The sequence below is a fragment of the Ostrinia furnacalis genome, unplaced genomic scaffold (genome assembly GCF_004193835.3).
Source record: "Ostrinia furnacalis isolate ACB-3 unplaced genomic scaffold, ASM419383v2 OfSCF4280, whole genome shotgun sequence".
Taxonomy (NCBI): Eukaryota; Metazoa; Arthropoda; class Insecta; order Lepidoptera; family Crambidae; genus Ostrinia; species Ostrinia furnacalis.
The window spans coordinates 178,531-200,993 of NW_021134519.1; the positions used below are offsets into that span (position 1 = coordinate 178,531).

The 22,463-nt window shown below is 36.9% G+C and overlaps 2 protein-coding genes across 2 annotated transcripts in view; both read right to left on the bottom strand.

Annotated features, from left to right (window-relative positions):
• The window catches only part of LOC114359278 (estrogen receptor-like), a 56,445-nt gene that overhangs the window by 23,382 nt on the left and 10,600 nt on the right, over positions 1-22,463 (bottom strand). The window lies entirely within an intron of this gene.
• LOC114359274 (uncharacterized) lies at positions 15,538-19,519 on the bottom strand. The gene is made up of 3 exons (XM_028313590.1): positions 19,294-19,519; positions 17,946-18,894; positions 15,538-15,623 (listed from the first exon to the last, which is right to left on the bottom strand). The coding sequence occupies exons 1-2, from the start codon at positions 19,415-19,417 to the stop codon at positions 17,951-17,953; spliced, it is 1,068 nt and encodes a 355-aa protein (XP_028169391.1). The 5' UTR covers positions 19,418-19,519; the 3' UTR covers positions 15,538-15,623; positions 17,946-17,950.

Below are 22,463 nucleotides of genomic sequence, written 5' to 3' on the forward strand. Positions count from 1 at the left end.
TAGCTCGACGGATTAGGAAGCTGAAGTGGCAATGGGCAGGGCACATAATACGCAGAATTGGCGGCCGATGGGGCAGCAAGGTTCTAGAATGGAGGCCGCGTACCAGAAAACGCAGCGTGGGACGTCCACCCACAAGGTGGACCGACGACATCATAAAGGTAGCAGGGAAGCGCTAGACGCAGGCCGCTACCAATCGATAAACATGGAAAGCATTGGGTGAGGCCTATGTTCAGCAGTGGAAGTCCTATGGCTAAAATGATGATGATGGTGATGATGAACAACATTACTATATTTCAAAAGTTTTCTATTTTTTGAAGAACCGTGTTGTCAGACATAATGAACCGATAGGCGTCTGACCACAGATCCCAGAATCTCTATGCGTCTGACATTGCTCACGTAAACTAATGTTCCACCATCCGAAATACTGATACAAATAATAAACAGTTTATTTGAATTTCACAAATTTTCAACGAATATGACTGTACCTACTCGCTCTCATATTTCAAGTTGCCACTCAGATGAGTTCCCCTGGAAATGGACTCCAATTTCCAGGGTGTCGACTCCGCAACCGACAGAGCTAACAGCACCTAGTTAAATTGAATTTTAGTAATCAGCGTCGAGTGGCCGCTGTCGGCGCTGTCGTATCGCGCCCATTGTCGCCGCGTGTGCCGAGGAAACACAACGAATAGAACGGGCTGAATTAGAGCGACCTGGAAACAGGGCCGTCTTTAACATATTAGGGGCCCTGGGCACTTAAAGATCAAGGGGGCATATATCCTCTGGAGAAAGGTCTTTTGAGTAGACAGGGGCCCCCAGTGTTACCAACTTAGGGGTTTTCCCCCAGATTTAGGGGGTAAATAAGTGAGATGGGATTTTTAGGGGTCTAAAATTTTTGGGGTTATTTTTAGAGATTTTTTGACTCTTTAAATACATATTTTTAAAGGACATTGGGAACTTTAATATGAGAAAATGCCCCACGGCGGACAAAGATGAAACGTATTTTATTTCAAAGCTTTATACTTGTAGGTATATTCACTTAAAGCGCTATGTTGTGATATATGGGAATTCTGAGATATGACGAGTCTAAGTTGAAAATATATTTGTCTAAAATGATTTGATATTTTCATATGTTATGTTGTTTGGCATTGCAGAGTAACCAATAAAAGTAAATAAAATAATATAAATAAATAAAAATATAAATAAAATAATATAAATAAATAAAATATTATAAATACTTAAATTAATATTAGACAACATCTCATATACTACTCCAACCCAAAATAAGTAGCTTAGGCATTTGTGTTATGGAAATCGGGAACGACGAACCACAACACACCCAAACCAGAGACAATGTGAAAAGATCGTTTTCTATATTGTCCCGGCCGGAAATCGAACCCAGGACCTCAGGATTGGCCCGGCACACCTTGAAAACCGGTGTGTGCGCCTCTCCGCCACCGAGGTCGTCAAAAATGTTACCTAAATGTAAAATAAAATAAAATATTAAAACTTCATTTTCTCAATATTCCCATATAAGAGAGAAAAAAAAAATGCACGGAAATTCATTGGATATTAGTATGTATCATCTGTGATAGGTTTCGTTTGTGTCCGCTACTTTTCGAAAAGTGGGGCAAAAAGTTCCCAATGTCATTTATAATATTATTATTGTTATTTTTTTTAAGATAAATATACAAATGGTAGCCAACAGAGACATTAATATTTATTTCTTGACTTGAAATATTTCATGTATTAAATAATTTATTTGCTACAAATCTCATAATCACGCCTCTGAATGTCCGTTTTTTAAAGTTACGCTACCCCCGAAAGCGTAACTTTATAAAGCGTCTACTGTAAATATTTTTTAGGGGGAAAACTCAATAATTAAGCCGATTTTAGGGGGTTTTGAGAGTTGGTAACACTGGGGGCCCCCTAGGTCGCGGGGCCCTGGGCACGTGCCCAAAGTGCCCAGTGGGAAAGAGGGGCCTGCCTGGAAAGCCTGCCGAGCATTGGAAATAGGCTGGATGCGCTATTTTCCATTATTATTTGACCGCTTAGACAGACTTCGTACGCGTGGAAATGGTTTGAGTAATATTTCCCGTTTTTGTTTCTTTATTAATTGGCTGTACGGTGATTTTTATAGCTTAAAGCCTTCCTCGATAAAGAGGCTACCCAAAACAAAAATATTTTTGAAATCAGACCAGTCGTTCCTTAGATTAGCGCGTTCAGCAAACAGACTCTTCACCTTTATAATATTAGTATAGATACGAACGAATTAAGTTTTCACGCTTAAACTTCCTGATTTAAATGAATTTTCGTAATTAAGAGGCCCTGAGAAGAGAATCAATAGTTTTGATCCCGGTATTTTGAGAAGTGATAAAATCTTTCTTCGTTTCAGCCAAATGAAACAAGATCTTTCTGTGACAAATTAAATTACCGCGTGCGATGCTTTGGTTTTCAGCGCTATAATAGGTAGGTAGGTAGTACCTACTTTATAAAATGTGGTTAACTTCCATTAAAGTACTTTAACAGGCGTTTTAATAAATAGATTCAGCGGTGGTTAACATGCTAATGTGGCTGTCTCGTCTACTTAATTAATTATTATAAAAAAAGCTAATGAAGTGGCGGCAAAGATGTAAAGTTGCATTGCCTTAAAACAAAATGTCTACATGAAAGTAATGCATACAGTATTTTCTTATTGCCCTGGCATAATGTTGATGTTTATCCAGACAAGAATACGTTCGTTTATTGTTTTAAATACAAAATAACAACTTTTACTATAAATATTGAAATGATTAAAACAAATGCTCATGGCTCATACATTTCTCGCAGACTGTTTTTTATAAAACTGTAGCCGATGTTCTTGTGATTTCAATACGAGTATAATTGCCCAACAGACCATACTTACAAGTATTTTGTAATGAATATGTGAAACCTTTGAAAAAGAGCGCTCTTTAAAATAAAATAGAGTATTAATTTTATTTCTTACTTCCACATTCAAGGCAGTGTTCACGATTATGAAAGCTACATGTCTGAATATAACGCTATGTTATTTTTCGTTTTCTGTTTTTATTAGTATGTAACAATTATTTAACCATTTGATTCGTAATTTTGATGAACATTTGGAACTAATTACGTAATTATTTCACGTTTCCACCATAGGTACAGGAGTAGGTACAGTCACGGAATGAAAAGGTTCGTCAGTTTTCAAATTGATTCCTTCAACGAATCGCGAGCACATATATTACCTTTTGAAACTATGTTACAGAATAATCTCGAGTTAGACAAAATAATCTTTAACTGTTCGTCATTAAAGTTCAAAATTATTCAGATTTAAGTTGTTTGACAACTTGTCAAGAGGATTATTATGATTGATAAACTAAAACCAGGCCTCCGTCACTCGCCTATGCCGGCCGAGATAATTACCTACAGCGCGCGACAACTTCAAGTTGCAAATCAGTCAAGGCCGCCACGCGCCGTGACGCGCCTGTGAGCACACGCGTATTTCTATACACGCTCGGTCGATTATCGTCGCAATCAAGATTTATTGTTCCAACAGCACTGTTATTCTTCTTTAATGGAAAATCGTAATATTTAGGAATAAAAATTAACTGTAGTAATTTAAATAATTAAAAAAAACTACACTTTAAATAATTTTGAAATACTTATGACAAAAAACTGTAGCAAAAAAAAATATTTAGCTAATAAAAACATTAACTTTTACTTCACCGTGTCTATTTTCCGACACTACACCTTTTAAAACTGTGTGTCCAATTTCGAATTATCGCAACACTGAAGTTTATTAATAGGTACTTTAGAGATGGTACGATTATAAAAAAACCACTAGTTTAAAGTTTACCAATCGTAAATACAATAAATGCTTCTTAAAATTAAGTTTTTATTTATTTTAATTTGCTTATTCAACCCTGACGCTTGAGCTGTGAAGTAGATCAATTCTGAACACAAAAAAATTGCGGTCTTGTGAGCGTAGTGTAAGGTGCGATTTCGAATGCACCATGTGCGTTGGATATTTTGCATTATTATTATTACCGTTAAAATGTCGGCATCTGATCCTACACAAAGGAGTGCAATTTCTGTTGCTACTATTATGTATTCTGTGCTAAAACCTTCTTGTTGGTTCAACCTGCTATTATCTATTAAATTAAAAAAACTACATTTTGTAACATTGCACTGATGGGATAGAAAAATAAACAAGCAAAACCTTATTCGTTAGCAAACCTCAAATTTATTTAAATGTTAGCAGCAATGTTTCTTGCATGGTTATGTTGGCAGGTTTGACTCTTACAGTAGGTACCTAGTGCAAGCGAAAACCGACACTAAGCTGGACGAACCTTTTCATTCCGCGACTGTACATAATAATATTTGAGCATCATCGATACGACGAAATGGGGCCAAAAGAAGTGCAGTGTTGGTGTAATCGAGCCCCGCAGCGTAATTATAATAGATATCAAATTGCACCACGGCGACACCTCCTTATATATTTACTAACAACAAATAAAGGTGTAACCGCTCGTATGTATTCACACACTGTCACTTATCATATTGGCGAAAAAGTTGATGTTTTTGTTCATTAAATTGATATAAAAATGAAAATGAAATGTTTTATTCTGCGACACAAAAATTAAAATTAAAAATTCTTTATTTCATACAATTTTGACAGTCCATATTTAGCGGGTTCGAAATAAACATAAACACAAACAATAACAAATTAAAATTTGAATTTGTACCCTGTGCTGAGTCGGACCATCATGGGGATGGATAAGGCCCCGTGATCAGTCTCTGCACAAGACACTTCCATAGCGGCGATGTGTATCTGTCCGCTAAGGTCCTCAGAATGCTGTTGCGAACTTGCTACTGGCTCGCACTATGGTATTATTAAGGGATACAGATTTCTTGCGTATTCAATGCGTTGCGTAAAACACATCAAGAAAATTATAACAAAACTAAAAGTAATAGTAGGTATGTGCGGATGAAATGATATCCTCTCAGCATTATGTCGAGGAGTCGTAAGGAACACCACGACGCTGGTCTTCCGTGGATACTGGAAGGGCAAAAGGCACTGCTATGACGCAGCAATACTACTCCGGTTGCAGTACAAGTAACAGTGGTTATCACCCCAAATTTTGTTAACAATTGCTTCCTTACTGGTAGGCGAAGAGTACAACACTGATAAACAAGCGAAAATATTTTTAAAATACGTTTCAGTCAAAACTCATAATCAGTCAAAACCACTTTTGACTGCAAAAATCAGCCCTTGGTCAATATCACTTTTGACTGATTTGTCCAGTCAAAAGTGATTATGACCAAGGGCAAGGGCGTTAGTCTAAGCCACTTTTAGCTGCAAAAAAGCAGTAATTTAAATGATACAGGAAATTCGGAAAAATAGACTGTGGATTAAACACAACAACACTTATTAAAGGTCACCTTAATAAACACAACAATACTCATTTACTAACAATACTTATGTCAAAGTTTCATAGCTTAAACTCAATAATTAATTATAATAACTTCAGTAGAATTTGCAACTAATACATACTAATACATTAAACAAATAAAGACATGGCAAAGGATATTTCCCAATTGTAATTTGACATCGTAACACATTAAACAACAAATTATAAAAATGTAAAAAATAAAATAAATTTTCAAAATAACAAACATCATTACTTTCCAAAATAACTAAAAAGGAAAAGTATACATATAATATCTCTTTACTAATAGTAGGTATTAATATAATTTAATGGCGCATCCACGACATGCCGGCGGCCAACCCGACGGCCAGGACGGCACAGGGCAAGGCATTTTGAAAGCCGGCGGCGAAGCCGGCGGCATAAGCCGGCGGCATGTGTGGACGCGCCATAAGAATGGTAAGAAGTGTCATTCGTAAACATGTAACCAGTAATGCATTAATTAAGTTGTGCAGCACTATTAAGTGTAGTGTCACAAACAGCTTCAAAAAACCTTGATGTAATCCGCATTGGAGGGCAGTCGATACCGGGCCTTACCGTTATCCTGTGGGGCGAACACTTTACCGTCCCTCATCCACACACACTTCCACTTCAGCCGCGGCCGTGCAGTCCGCGCACGCGGACCCGGCCGGACCGAATCCCGGGCCGGGTTCCCGCTGCTGGTCTCCCGAAAGCCCTCCACCTCAATCTCGTTTCCCAAGATCTCTTGGTTTCTCTCGCTAATTGCAAGTCGTGCTATCTTCTCCTCCAAATCCAAAACCATGGAACTATGGGAATTGCTCGCTGCGGTCTCGGGGCACTCTATGGAGTCGGGGTTTTCTATAGAATCCAGACTCACGCCATGGGTTTTGATGGCAGTCGTTAGCTCTGCCATTGTGCAACGTAAGAAACTTATTTCTGTGCGCAAAGCGCGCATCTCATCAACGAATTTCTTGCAAACAAGCACCGAACCCGCCGGGAGAGCATCCCCAGAATCGAGCTGCGAGATGTCACTGCCAGGTGATTTAGGCAGGGGCTTTTTACACCCAGCACAACCATCGGTATTAGACATGGTTGCCTCTCAATGTCAACAAATAAATAACACTTCTATCAGTAAATCACAAGCACAAAGAATAATCAGAATCCAATATTAACAGATGACGTCACGATAAGATTATGAATCAAAGATTGTAGGTTATAAAAGCACATAAAATCACTTAGCTGGGAGCACACAAATTATTATGTATATCAGACAAAGTCAATTGAAATAAGTCTTCATTAGTAACACTTTATTGTCACTTCAAACAACTTCACTACGGGCAGGTTAAATAATATTATGCAATGTCATTATACATTATAATTTTGTTATTCCACTGATATTCACGGACATTCACTTGTACACATATAACACCACACAGTAATAAACTCTTATATTCACTATTAGTTATGAACAGTACATACAGTTTATATAGTATTTGTAATGATAAAAATGAAATAACAAGAACACGAAGTATCTATGTGCTAAACAACGTCTTCAATTTACTTCGCCTCGGTAAATGAAGCGATTCTATTGGTTCCTTTCAAAAACATCCCTCGCCACGCATCCCGCCACATCTCTTATTAGGCAACGCAGATTAAATCGCCAATGATACACAGATGTCAGTCTACGAGTATACTAATATTATAAAGCTGAACAGTTTGTTTGTTTGTTGATCGCGCGAAATTCAGAAATTACTAGTCCGATCTGTAATAATATTTTTGTGTTGGTTAGCCCATTTATCGAGGAAGGCTTTAGGCTATAACATCACCCTACAGCTAATAGGGGCGGAGCGGTTAAGAATAATGTTGCAAAAACGTGAAATATTATACAAACTATTTTCACGCATACGAAGTCGCGCGCACAGCTAGTAATATAAAAGGACAAAGGTATGAAGATCGATAGAACCTGTTGATTGTTCACAAGAATTACGGGAATCACAACGACACAATTAAGGCCGGGTAGCAGAGAAAATGGCGAAAATGAGGTTTTCATTTTTCATGTACTAAACAGTAAAATTAAAGGCTAAGATTTTTATTGGGCATAGTTGAGGATATTTTCTAGGGCTATTAATGGATGGAAACACGATTTGATGAAGTTGACTCAATAGAATATATTCCCAAAGTTACCTCTAATCGTTTTCTATTTATGGTTTTATTTTTAAAATAAGCGATTTGAGGTTCTAAATCTTTTACTAAACTAAAGTTCAGAAATAACTTGAGGGCTTTTAACGGATGAAATTTTTATATTGCGTCTTATTTAGTTACTATGTTAAAAAATGTGGAAAAAATCGTCGATGACGGCTTGGACAATCTCAATCAGTCGCGCGGTGGCGCTTACGGAGGATGGACGCGTGTCAGTTTTTTGGCCGTGACAGTTCGCGATTTGTCAATATTTTTGACAATGATGACTTTGATGAGTCACAGTATAATAATATCAGTGTTACTGGAGAAAGCTTAAATTTTTGATAATTAAGAATTTTATTATCAATTTTGTCTACCTATTGAAAGAAGAACGGTCACGCCCCATACAAAAAAAACCCAGACCCGACAGAAACGAGACATACCTCAGTTTTTTTGTCATGTCTTAATTAGTTAAATTATATATTTTTTATATTCGAAATGGATGTATANCCTCATAATCGGTCAAAACCAGTTTGACTGCAAAAATTAGTTAAAAGTGGTTTTGACCAAGGTGTGCAAGTGCACATCGTGGACCACTTGGAATGCCTCCAGGGACCACCAGTGGTCCGCGGACCAACGGTTAAGAACCACTGCTCTAGAGCGTCCCTTCCTCCACCATGCGTAAGAATGTTTCAAAAATACTGTCTAAGGTCTGTAGCTAAAGGTCTAAGCTGCAAGATAAAATAATCTTCTAGCCAATAACTTTAAAACTATAATTTGAACGAATTTTGCTATTAGTGGACAAATTTCTGCTCACGATGGACTAATTATCTGCTATACTCTTGACTCTCTAAAGCACAACATTTATAAAAAAAAGTTGCTGCGGTAATTCACTCCAGGTAACAGTGTGTGATGCTCATTGCTCATAGTGATTTTCGATACAGAGCCCGGTACATACGTTATACATAAATTATGGAAAGAAAACACCCAGACCAATAAAAACAAATATGTATGCAATTTTAGTATGATATTTTTATTTATTAATAAACAAAAAGATTGAACAAAATTGATGCGTGTACTGATTAATGTAATTAACCACATGCAAAGCTTTGTGAATTGCAACAACTATAATTTATTATCCAAGCTCTAAATAATCGCTACTACGAGTAACTGATCATAAAATGTTTTTCCAATCGCTCAAGTTCCCGAGGATCTACCGATAGGTCGGGTGACGTAATCTTGGAATTCTTTTAGCCGGCGCGGAACTTCCGGAAGGTCACGCCTCTTTGAACCGTGTTTACTTTGGCAGTTATATTCTATACAACGTGTTCCAAAATTCAAGGATAAGCCGACGCCACAGGATGGACATAGTCATGACTACTTTAGGAAAAATAAGGAAAAAAATCTATCTCAATCATTTTTTAACTTACACAATAAGTTATGATATTCGACGAAAATTGACACCCCTTATGATATTTTACATTACCACGACCACAATTTTTCAAATATTCCTGTTTTTCTGTTAATATCGCCAACTTAAGTAGTGCTGCTGTTCACCCCAACACTTAAAAACCCCCAGAATCCTTGCAGTTTTTACACAAAAGTTAATCAAAATATGTTATTTCCTTAAAATTTTCAACGATTTTTACTTTCACTCCACTTTGACTCATCGTTTTGTAAAAAAAAAGTATGAACACTACTGCGGCAAGTTTTTTATAAAGTTGACGCAACTATCCAAGATTCCAAAATGGTATAATACTCTAAGAAATCTAGTCGCAAAAAAGATATGCCTACCATTTTTACAAGAACTACGCTTGTTAGTTAGTATGGGATAAATCTTGCAACTGAATTTAAAACCAGTTCTCCTTAACCAATTGAGCTGAAATTTGGTATACTTGTGTAAGTACGATGACAATGCAATATTATGGTACCATTGAGCTGGATGGAGTCTGGAGGTGGCCATAGGAACTCTTAACGAAACGGCGGAATTGCATCTAGTTTGGGTTCGTTGGACTTGTCTTTTCGACTCTTGGACTTTAGTGCTAGATTATGTCTAGGGTCCTGATGATGAAGTCAAGAGGTGGCAGATGCTGGCCATAAGAACTCCTAAACTAAACGTCGGAAGCTTATCGAGTTTGGGTTCGTTGGGTTTGTCTTCCCGAGCACTTGGGATATGAGATTGAGAAACAACTAAAAAGTTTAAAATAATGTTATAATAAAAAAAAACTTTTTTTAAAAACAAGCTTGACTTCGTTTGAAAATTATAACTGACTTCATCATCAGGACCCTGGACATCATCTAGCACTAAAGTGCTCGAAAAGACAAGTCCAACGAACCCAAACTAGATGCAATTCCGCCGTTTCGTTTAGAAGTTCCTATGGCCACCTCCAGTCTCCATTCAGCTCAATGGTACCATAATATTGCATTTTCATCGTACTTACATAAGTATACCAAATTTCAGCTCAATCGGTTGAGGAGAACTGGTTTTAAACTCAGTTGCAAGATTTAACCCATACTAACTAACAAGCGAAGTGCTTGTAAAAATGGTACGCATATCTTTTTTGCGACTAGGTTTCTTAGAGTATTATACCATTTTGGAATCTTGGATAGTTTCGTCAACTTTATAAAAAACTTGCCGCAGTAGTGTTCATACTTTTTTTACAAAACGATGAATCAAAGTGGAGTGAAAGTAAAAATCGTTCAAAATTTTAAGGAAATAACATATTTTGATTAACTTTTGTGTGAAAACTGCAAGGATTCTGGGGGTTTTGAGAGTTGAGGTGGACAGCAGCACTACTTAAGTTGCCGATACAAACAAAAAAACAGAAATATTTGAAAAATTGTGGTCGTGGTAATGTAAAATATCATAAGGGGTGTCAATTTTCGAAGAATTTTGTAATTTACTGTGTAACTTAAAAAATAATTGAGATAGATTTTTTTCCTTATTTTTCCTAAAGTAGTCATGACTATGTCCATCCTGCGGCGCCGGCTTATCCTTGAATTTTGGGACACGTTGTATTTATTCGATTCTAAAATATATTCCCATAAATTTTGAAAGTTGTTTTAATTTGTATCACTTGGATATGATTTGTATTAGAAAGTGCTGTGAGTGTGACGCTTGAACGGATGGAAGTCAACCTAACCTAACCAACTGCGTATTTCTAAACTGCGTATTTCTATACTGTGTAGCCGCGAGAGCTCTTTGGCGCGCTGTCTTCGGCGAAGTATTGCGCGCGCAGATTTTGACAGCCCGAAATACCTACTTTAGCAGAAATACCAAGCCTTAAGTTAGCTAGAGTGCGATTTCTTCCAGCCGGGAAGAGGAAACAGGATACACTTTTAACTAGCTACCTACAAGATAAGTTAGGAAATGTAGTGACATCCACAATATCTAGACTAGACTCTAATGGGTCATTTTCCCAAGCACATTTTTTGGGCGGCGTAGTTGCAAATCATATGTTTTTTATGAAATAGAACTTTGATTTTTTTTACACGAAAATATACAGAGGTTCCATTTCGAGGACAACATTATTATTGAGTATTTTCTTTTACAAATTCGATAAAAAATAATTGAGCTAAGCGTTTCTAATTTTGGTGCAGTGTCCACATCCTTTATTTCTTACAATATGTATTTTTTTAGCTGAAGATCAAAACAGAACTTAGGGAAAAAGTATATTTTTGAATTATACAATCTATCTATTATCTATAAAATTACCAAATTAAGCAAGTTTCCCAAATAACTGTGATTAAGTCACGTCCTTAAGTTTTGTCCGCGAAAAATTTATAATTTTGGTGTCAATAATAAAATAGCTCGTCAGTTTCTTTAACGATCAAACAGGATTTAAACACTCCCATCATTCGTTAGGTTTAGTACCGCCTCCGCGATTAGTGACGGCAGACGGGTGCAAGACCTCTGCGTCTTCCCGCCAAAAACGTAAATGTGTTGTTTTTTTTTTTAAACGGACATCAATTCTGCAATTTTGGTGTCTTTATGTATTAGATTTCTAAGCTATTCTTTTTTGTTGAATTCCTTGTATAATGTAAAGGAACTGTTTTCATACCATATTTTAAAATGTTGTTGTTATATTTAAAACACATTTCATATAATTTAGCTTTTTCAACGTGAATCTAATTTTAGTGAGTCAATTTTGGTGTTTTTGGTGGTGCACCAAAGCATTTTTAACCGACTTAACTCCGTCAATTGTGAACCGAGTTTCAAGATTATTTTTTTGTTCGATAGGGTACACTTCTGTGGTAGTCCCATTGTCACCAAGTCAGGATCTGATGATGGGATCCTAGGGAAATCGAGAGTAAACCTCAAATTTTGTAGGTATGCAATACGTTTTTCATATTTATTCTAAAGTTATTCAAGTAGTCATCATCTAATGTTGATGAGGTGATGATGGAAGGTAAAACTCCTTAACGCTTAGGAGTTGGAGGATAATTCTTTAAATATTTTAGGTAGGTTAGGTTAGGTACATACAGTTGTATTATTTCAGGTATTTAAGATGAGCTGATGATGAAAGGTCAAACTACATAAGTTAGGAGTTAGATGATACTCAATACTCATTTGTTGATACATACATTGATACATTGATACTTTTTAGTTGCCGATATTTAAAGTAGGTAGCCTGTATTTTGTTAGGAAGATTATTTACACTTGGATTGTGATCAACACTATAATTTATTTTCCATTACAAAATGGAAAATTATAGTCTTAATCACATTAAACATAGGTACTGTCCATCTTCAGTGATAATAACAAGGACTAATCAACTAAAAAGCATGAAAAAAAATAATTTTAATAAAAAAATTAAAACCTACGCCAAAAATCACCTAAAAGTAGAAAATAAGTACGTCGTAATTTATTTATTAGGACAATATACTATGATTACGAGATCGTCGGTCCACCTAGTAGGAGGCCTGCCCACGCTACGTCTTCCAGCCCGTGGTCGCCACTCGAGAACTTTTCTGCCCCAACGGCCATCGTCTCTACGAGCTATGTGCCCCGCCCACTGCCACTTGGTTTTAGCAATTCTGCGAGCTATGTCGGTCACTTTGGTCGCGGGAAGAGCCTGGATGCGGGCAGCGCAGGACCGTGCATTGTGGAAAGCCTTGGAGGAGGCCTTTGTCCAGCAGTGGACGTCGTTTGGCTGAAACGAACGAACGAACGAACTATGATTAATATTTTTGGAGTCGGTGCTGGTAAATTTATAACATTTCTTGAGCTTGACACTGAGCAGGCTGGCACCGACATGACCGACTGACAGCATTTCCAATTTTGGTGCTTTAATATAAATTTTGGTGTTCTTTAATTTTGGTGTAAGGAAAATCTAAAAAAACTGCTGGACAAAATTTAATGTCTTAATCATTTTAGAAACAGTATACGGTTCCAATAAATTTGATCTATATTAAAAAAATAAAATACACAAATAACAATTTCCACCAAAATTAGGCAACTCCACCAAAAAGCTCTGAATCGTGCTAGAATTTCAAATCATATTAAATGTTCACACACACACACACACACACGCGCGCGCGCGTTCTCACTACACTCCACACTCACTAAACTTCACTATTATAGTTCCTAGTAGGTTTTAGGTTTTTGTTCAATTTTTCTTTATTGTTAATTAGGGTTCCGTACCTCAAAAGGAAAAATCGGAACCCTTATAGGATCACTTTGTTGTCCGTCTGTCCGTCCGTGTGTCAAGACCCTTTTTCTCAGGAACGCGTGAAGGTATAAAGCTGAAATTTATATCAATTACTCAGGTCTACTGTCCCTTGAAGCTGTGAAAAAATCAAACTTCTAAGCCAACGCAATCAAAAGATACAGCCGTTTATGCCGCAAATTATCGACACTTGCAAGGGAATCAAAACCTACAGGGTGCTTCCCGTGAACTCAGAATCTTGAAATTTGGTACGAAGCAACGTCTTATTGCATAGATAAAGGAAAAATTACGAAAACCATAAATTTTTAGGTACATCACATAATACAGTGTGTCCGGGCTTGTAGTGATCAAACTTTAATGGCGTAATCTATGGACAATTTTATCGATGAAAATACTTCGAATTTGGGGCCTGACCCATTTCTCGAAAAATTACATCGATTTAAGTTTTTAATTTTTAGTTTACACCTCTTCTTTAAAAAACAAGTGAAAGCGTGGGTAGCTTAACATTAATAGGCAAATATTTTATATCATGCGATAGCCAATAAAATTATCTATTAGTAGAAGAAGAAAGCAGACACAGGTTTCATACATTTTATGGGAGTAAGAATGGATTTAATTAGAAAAATACATTACTTTTTTCACTTCTTTTTCAGTTATTTTCCAACACAAGAAAAACCAGGTCGTTAAGGTATGTTTTATTTGCATTGTATTTTTAGTATTTGAGCTATTCTACAAAACAAATGTAAATTTATTAGTCTACTAAGTGATCAAACGAACTTCACAAGCGAAGTTCGATCATTATTATATGAGTCGCTTCATTCGAAGATATAATTAACCAGGTAGTCCCTTTTAGGTGCTGGCAACATCGCACAACTTTTAGAGAATTCAAATATTATCTGTGTAACGACTTTTTTCCCCACCGCGGCGCCCGCGCGCTCCGATCGCTAGCTCATTCTTTAGAGAGAAGAGTTAAAACTTTCTTGATAAGGGTTATTACGTTAACAAATCTTTGTTATAAGTACATATAGTTATGGGGGGGAGGGAACTTATATCTTCGAATGAAGCGACTCATATAATAATGATCGAACTTCGCTTGTGAAGTTCGTTTGATCACTTATTATATTTCGTCGCTTCATTCTTCAGATATAATTAACCAGGTAGAATTTCAGAGTAGAAATAACAAGAAAGTTTTTGATAGTGTAACTTGTCTTTTTAATATTATTAAAGACGAAAACAAAATTACAATTTTGAACTCAAATAATAACTAAACTTCTAGTAATCAGGTAGATAATTTATAATTAAAGAGCAAATGTAGCTTAAAATAATCTTAATTTAGGCATACGGACGTGGCAAAGCTTTCTTCTTCAAGGATTTCACGATTATAGAACCTTGCGAAAGTGTTAGAGGAGCTGGTCCAGCCAGCCGTTCTGCGAATGGTATCCATGGACACCCCGCGTGAGTGAGCGGCCGAAGTCGCGGCATGTCGCGTACTATGTCCGCTAAACACTGTCGTGTCAACTCCGCTATCTGACAGCACTTGCTTGATCCAACGACTTATCGACTGAGTTGTCGCTGCTTTGTGTGGCGCTTTAAATGTTAATAATAATCTACCCGTGCTAGCAGGTCTCTTATTTTTTGTAACAAAAATATAGTCTCTGAGAGCTGTAGCAGGGCATATGCTGATATTCTCAGCAAAGTATGGCAATTTCAGAATAGGTTGCTGACGACCCGGAGCAGAGGTTTTAATTAAATCCGTTATAAAAATTTTTGCGCCTTGTTCTGAAAAACTGATATTTTCTAACTTTATAAGTGAGAGAGTTTGCACTCGGTGTGCAGTGCAGATAGCTAGGAGAACAACTAGCTTCTTCGTTATTTTTTCTAGTGATAATTCGGCATTAGGGTGCCATCGTGAAACAAAATTCAGAACCAATTGCGGGTCCCAAGTACCGGAGTACTTAGGTGTGGCCGGTTTTAACCTGTACGCTCCCTTAAGCAACCGCTTGACATCGTCATTCGATGTAAAGCTGTTGCCTAAGAGTAACGACAACGCGGAGCGGTGGCTATTTAAACTACTATAGGAACATCCATTAGAGAACTGTGTACTTAAAAAAGATAGCACTGATGTATGTGAAGGCGCAAATAAATTAATGTCTTGTTCTGAGCAATATTGCCACCAAAGCTTTAGTGTAACATTATACTGCTTCATAGTGCTGTCAGCTAGCGAAGCGAGCATTAAGGTGATTGCCTCTGGGGGGGAACCTCGCTGAGCGAAGGCTTGCCGCAGAGCTTCGCAGCCGCCAGGGTAAGGTTGGAGCTGAGCGGGTGTTGATCTCTGAAAAGAGATTGAAGTGGGTATTTTTGACAATCAAAATAAATTATGTCTGAGCAAATTAACTTCTTCAACAAAGGAAACCAAGGCTGCGAAGGCCAGTTGGGAAACACGAAAACGCCAGATGCTTGGTCATCAATCACTTTTCTCAGGCATTTTAAAATCAGAGAAAAAGGCGGGAACGCGTAGAAGTAAAAGCTTTGCCAGTTTATAGTAAAAGCATCCACAGCCATCGCATCGGGATCCGGTCTCCAAGACATAAAATTTACACATTTGGCATTGGTGCGCGAAGCGAACAAATCAATTTCAAATTCGCCAAAATGTTCTTGAATAATTTGGAAAGCTTTTTGTGACAAAGACCACTCAGTGTCCGGGTTAATAATTCTAGAATCACTGTCTGCAACATTATCTTTCGTATTTACGTAAGAAGCAAAAATCCATATGTTACGCTCCTCGCACCATTGCCAAATTAGTCGGGATAGTTCATTTAGATGAGGGAACTGAATTCCCCCCATCCGGTTCACGTAGCTGATGGCTGTGGTGTTATCCACACGTAACAATATTGTACAGTCTTTTTCTTGGCTAAAGAAGGTTTTTAGCCCTAGAAAAATTGCGAATAATTCTAGGTAATTTATGTGTCTATTACGTTCTGAAATGGTCCACATCCCATTAGCATGTTGGTTAGTATTTGTACAAACGGCTCCCCATCCGGTTTGAGACGCGTCTGTGTAAATCTCAAATTGAAAATGAGTGTGTCTCATATGGTTGTAGGTAGAATATATATTATTACTCCACCAGTTAAGATCTCGAAGTATTTCGTCNCCTAGCACCTAATTTGCGTTTGTGTCTAACAAGGTCCAAAACACTGGTCCCATCTACTTTATAACTTTGTATCTTTTCTATTAAAGTACTAGCGGCCACCCGCCTTTTTGCCCCCTTAGGGTTAGAGTTTCGTAAAATCCGTTCTTAGTGGACGTATACACGTTTTAAGTAACTTACCTGCCAAATTTTAAGTTTGTAGATGTTAGAATTTCTGAGATTTCGTGATCAATCAGTGAGTGGTATTTCGTATAATTCAGTAAGGTTGCTTTCACATTAGGGCGTGAGAAATGCGACAGCGGCATTTTTATAATGTAAAGGCATGCATCCGCTGTCACATAGTATGAAATTATCCGCAGCGCGTCTGTCGCACGTTTGTCGCGTTGCTAAAGTCGCCTAAATATGAAAGCGCTCTAATTGAAAAACGTACAAAAAATACGTCAATTGACTAGTGAATCAAATTCGTACCTGTAAACAAAAACGTACAAAAACACGTCTCAACGCCTCACCTGCAGACTGAAGGCGNTTATTGTTGTGTTCCAATAATAAAAGAAATTTTTGTCTCTCTAAAATTTTTGTGTACAGCCACCCATACTTAGCGGCTGGACACGCGGATGTTAATACTCCGATTAATTGGGCAAAATCACGGATGGTGCAATTTGGTAAGGTAGAAAACTTTTTTACTAGCTGTGCTATATTGTTACGTTTGGCATGTGGCAAACTCATTGTCATGTCCTTGGTATTAAATTCAAATCCTAAAAATTTGCAAGTAGATTGGGGTATCAAACAGCTCTTTTGGTAGTTCACAATAAAACCTAAACATTGTAACAACTTTAGGGTTTCGTTAATATTGTTAAGACACTCTGTATAAGTATCACCGATTAATAAAATGTCATCTAAGTAGATTGTTGATCTAAAACCTCGGTTTCTTAGAAAGGATATCACCTCTTTCATTACTTTTGTGAACACTCTAGGTGCTAAAGACAAACCGTACGGCATAGCAGTGAATTCGTAAGTAATGACTGAATTTAAATCAGATTCGAATTCGAATCTGAGGTATTTACGGTCCTCGCTATCGATAGGTAAAAGAAGATATGCCTCTTTTAAATCAATAGTGGCAAGGTATCCATTATCAGGAATTAATTTTGCTGCCGTACGGTAGTCTTCCATCTTAAAGTGAGGGGGTGATATGAATTTATTTAGCGGTTTTAAGTTTAATATAAATCTCTTGCCCCCGTTTGGTTTTGGAGTCAAAAAAGTTTTAGATAAAAACTGATCATTTCTCGGTTTACATGGCGTTATAGCCCCTAACGCTAACAATTTTTCAATAGCATGTTTCATGTCTCGTCTTTCGTCTATTGAAAAATTGTTACGTGGCACTACTGTTTGTCTTACATTGTCGCAAAAGGGGATGGAAAATCCATTTTTAATCCAATCGAGAACGACCGGGTTTTCTGTAATTTTTAGCCAACAATTATAAAAGTATTTGATACGACCGGCGTGTACCTGTGTTACTGCTGCGCTGGCGCACGAGGTTTGCTCTGTTGAGCGTTCTTTGTGTTGTTGGTTTGATTGTTCCGGCGCATCTGCGGTGCTGGAGGATGGCGTCGGTTCCCTCCCCGCCCCCCTCTGTTCGACTGGAAGCGAGGAGGTTGCCAGTTTCCCTGGTAGGACGGACGAGCGCCAGCTTGCTGAGGATACGTCACTGGAGCTTTTTGGGTTGGTCCTTTCTTTATTTGAAGCCCTTGCTTCTCTATTGCTTTCGCAGCTTTGATGTTCTCACCCAGTTTTTCACCAAACAGAGTACTATCTCTTTCAGCGTCGTTAATCACGTTGAGACAGGTTTTGTCTAGACTTGGTGTGATTAATTTTATGCGGTTTTGTGTATACATGAAGTGCAAATCCGACAATAAACGACAACTATTACTCAGGTGCTTGATCGCCTGAACTTTGTCCCCATTCAATAGTAATAGGTCTAGTGCTCTATTACACGCTGTTATTCCCAAGCCTAGCTGCTGCTGCTGAGCCAAGAGTGAACTCTTGTCTCGGTTTCGGACCATGTCTGGAAGAGCTGCTGCGATTTCTGCATTTAGTTTTGGGGCTTGCAGGAGGCGACAATTGTCTGGTACAGCGTATTCTTTGAGCAGTTTGTCCTTGGCTTCCTTTGGAACGCCTTTCTTTAGAATTGGTAGCCATAACTTGGCTTGGCTGTCTAAGATTTTTTCGCCATATTCAGGAGAATCGGATTCCGTTTCACCCAGAGCTGAGAGCAATTCAGGATCTAACGAAGGCTCTTCTAGGTTTGGCGGGTCGGCAGAAATGTTTTCTGCTGACTTCGCTTCGGTTGGACAATCGCTTAATAGGTTCTGTACCAATTCGTCATTTGGTATCGAAATATCGTTGTCCTGAGGTTCTTGTATATTAATACATGCCTCGGACGGCGATTCTAGGTAGCCTAAAACAATATAAAACTATATTTAAAATGTGGGTAGAAATATTTTATTTTATGAAAATGTGTTTAGTTATAAGTAGTAACTACTCAACAAATATTGCATTACATCGTTGAAAATTCGCGATTCACCCCGATGTATATGCCTATATAATATAAATCTATAATATAATTGTGTAGTCATTAACTCGCAGTTAATTCCTACTGGCCGATATAAAAATATGTAGGTCACGGCGCCGTCATGGCGGGCGTGTAAAATAGTATCATTGTTGAAGACTCGCAGTCAACCCCAATGTACCTTGTATTGTATTTATTGACTCGCAGTCAATCCATACTAGTCGGTCTATTTATGGAAAATTTTCACTTTCACTTTTATTCACTTGAGAAAATGAAAGTTTTACTTACATTGATTTTCGTCTTCATCGTCAGATTCAATAATCCGGCGGCGGTAAGTCTTTTTATTTTCTTGTAACTTCCTTATTTTCTTCCGATAACGCTCGATCTTTTCTTCCCTACTGCGTTTCGGCATATTGGACGGAACGTGTACTCGTTGCCTCGCACAAAAAAAGAATGAGCTAGCGATCGGAGCGCGCGGGCGCCGCGGTGGGGAAAAAAGTCGTTACACAGATAATATTTGAATTCTCTAAAAGTTGTGCGATGTTGCCAGCACCTAAAAGGGACTACCTGGTTAATTATATCTNTAAATAAGAAATAATGTAGGTAAATTATTGAAATAAGCGCCTCAATCAATGTAAAAGTTTTATACGTTGTTTACTTTGGTAGACCAGGAATCTTGTCTTAAGAAAGCCGCTCCGAAATATGACATGCTGTCATTATATTTATTTCCTTTTATATAAAGACTGCTAGGATTTATACTTCAGGTTTGCTATAACTGTTGACGTTTCTGTAAGACTTTATTCCTTTAAAAAATAAATAAGTAGGTACCTACGTGAAAATTTAAACTTATAATTACTGACAAAATATATTCTCAAGGGTCTTATGATATAAGAACCTCAAATCTTTCAAAGCAGGTGTATGTATAAAAACACAAAATGTTCGTCTATTTAAAGAATTTCATTANCGATCCCGCCGCGAACACACGTTACGCCTTACATAAATAGCTCAAAAATACTGAAAATGAACTCACGGAGGACGTTGCACTTCGCCACATTGCTTTTTGGCACAATAAAACACAATGTTCCGACTTATCTGCTGGAGAAACTAGTTTGGACTCGGGAAGTCCACTCGCACCAGACTCNAAAATGTTCGTCTATTTAAAGAATTTCATTAAAACACACTGCAGAAGATGTTTTTTTTTTTTATTTTTTTTATATGATATAAGATTCTATTATAGTTGAGCCAGCGCAACTTATTTTTAAACCTGGACCTGAAAAAATGTGTTTTAGGCGTTTTCACGTTTCATTATAACAACTTGAAATTTAATCACCTACGTAATTGCATGAGCAATGTCACATTAAATTGTTTAGCTTTTACTTTCGGGTAAGGCGTATGTAGTTTACTCTACACTCGTGTGACTCGTGTATACCGTGATGTCAGACTATAGAGTTGTCATGAGTGTCAGACATGCAGTCATCAATTAGACCTTAGCTTAACACACATCCACGCATCGTGTTAGCTTAAACACTAGCTGTTGCCCGCTGCTTCATCCGCGTGAATTTTTTTGTCAGAGATCGTTATAAATTATAGCCTATATGTTATTCTGGGTTATAAACTATAATACTGCAAAGTTTCATCAAAATCCGTTCAGTAGTTTTTGCGTGAAAGAGTAACAAACATCCATCCAGACATCCATACATCTAGACATCCAAATTTCGCATTTATAATATTAGTAAGAAGTAAGATGTTTTTTTATATCAAACTAATAGATTCCAACTTATATCAACCAAAGTGGGAACAGATGATTGTTTACAAGAAACTCAACACTAACTTAGCCGTCTAACATTTATACAAAATGAAGTAAAATAAGACATAATGTTTATTTGTTTTATTGTTATTCTGCAATTATTAAAAATATCTGTTTAATGATAGTTAAACTCTAAGATAATATACTTAATTCAAAATTGCTCTGATTATTTAATTAAAAAGGTGTTTTATACCATTTGCTATCACCATTCCGTAGTATTGCTAAAATAGTTAATGCTAATGATCGAAACCTTGATTTTACGACTTGTTTTAATAATTTGTAATATTTTAGATTTGATGTAAATAAGGCTAATTAAAATGGCTTAAAAATAAAAGTATTTACATTTTACATACTTATTTTCATAATACATTCTACTGTGATAAAAATAATTCGTTTCAGATAAATGTCGTTTTTATATAATTAGGTATAAAGTAATAACTATTGATTTAAATAAACTTGGAAAAATACCATATTAATAAATTNTCGAATGAAGCGACGAAATATAATGTTAAGCTACCCACGCTTTCACTTGTTTTTTAAAGAAGAGGTGTAAACTAAAAATTAAAAACTTAAATCGATGTAATTTTTCGAGAAATGGGTCTGGCCCCAAATTTGAAGTATTTTTATCGATAAAATTGTCCATAGATTACGCCCTTAAAGTTTGATCACTACATGCCCGGACACACTGTATATATTTTTTTAATAATTTTAAACTTACTACCCATTTCCTCATAAACGCGTAAAGGTATTAAATTGAAATTCATACCAAATACTTAGGTCTATAATACCTTTAAAATCAAACTTCTATGTCAACGCAATCAAAAGAAACAGCAATTTAAGCTGCATATTTTGAAACTCGCAAGTACTCGCAAGGGAATCAAAACCTAAAGGGTACTTCCAGTCGACCTAGAATCTTGAAATTTGGCATGAAGCAACGTTTTATAGCACACATAAAGGAAAAATTCCGAAAACCTTACATTTTTAGTTACATTACAAAATATATATTTTTTAATAAATATAAACTTATTACTTTAATTTTTCCTCATGAACGCGTAGAGCTATCAAGTTGAAATTCATATCAAATACTTAGATCTAATTGCCTTTAACCCGTGAAAAAAAAACATAGATAAGACTCGATTGTCGTAATGAACGAACTTTGTAAACCTTGCAGGTTTGTACGGAACCCTCGGTGCGCGAGTCCGACTCGCACTTGGCCGGTTTTTTTTCTTTAAATTTGTATAACATTATTGAATGGATGCACTTTAATAATTATGTATTGTTTCTCGGAGGAGGGCGTTGATCCCTGCGACACAGTTTTATACTTCTGCAGGAGTCATCGTTTTTTTCCATTGTATCATGTACCTTTGTACTATACGAAATAAATTATTAAATTACAAATTAAATTATTTACTGTTTTGAACGATATGATATTCAATACTGACTCTAACTGACACACAATAAACAAAACTCCATCAGATTAAAACCAGTGCTATTTAATATTCATTCATCCCAATAAACCCCTTTGGCGATATTCCATTGTTCTGCTCAATGGAAAAACGGTTATGAACGCGTGGTTATTACCACCCTGTATAAACACGAGCGTCCAATAGCGAGCTATTGGATTCCCATGTAGAGTGGACGCAGAGGCCTC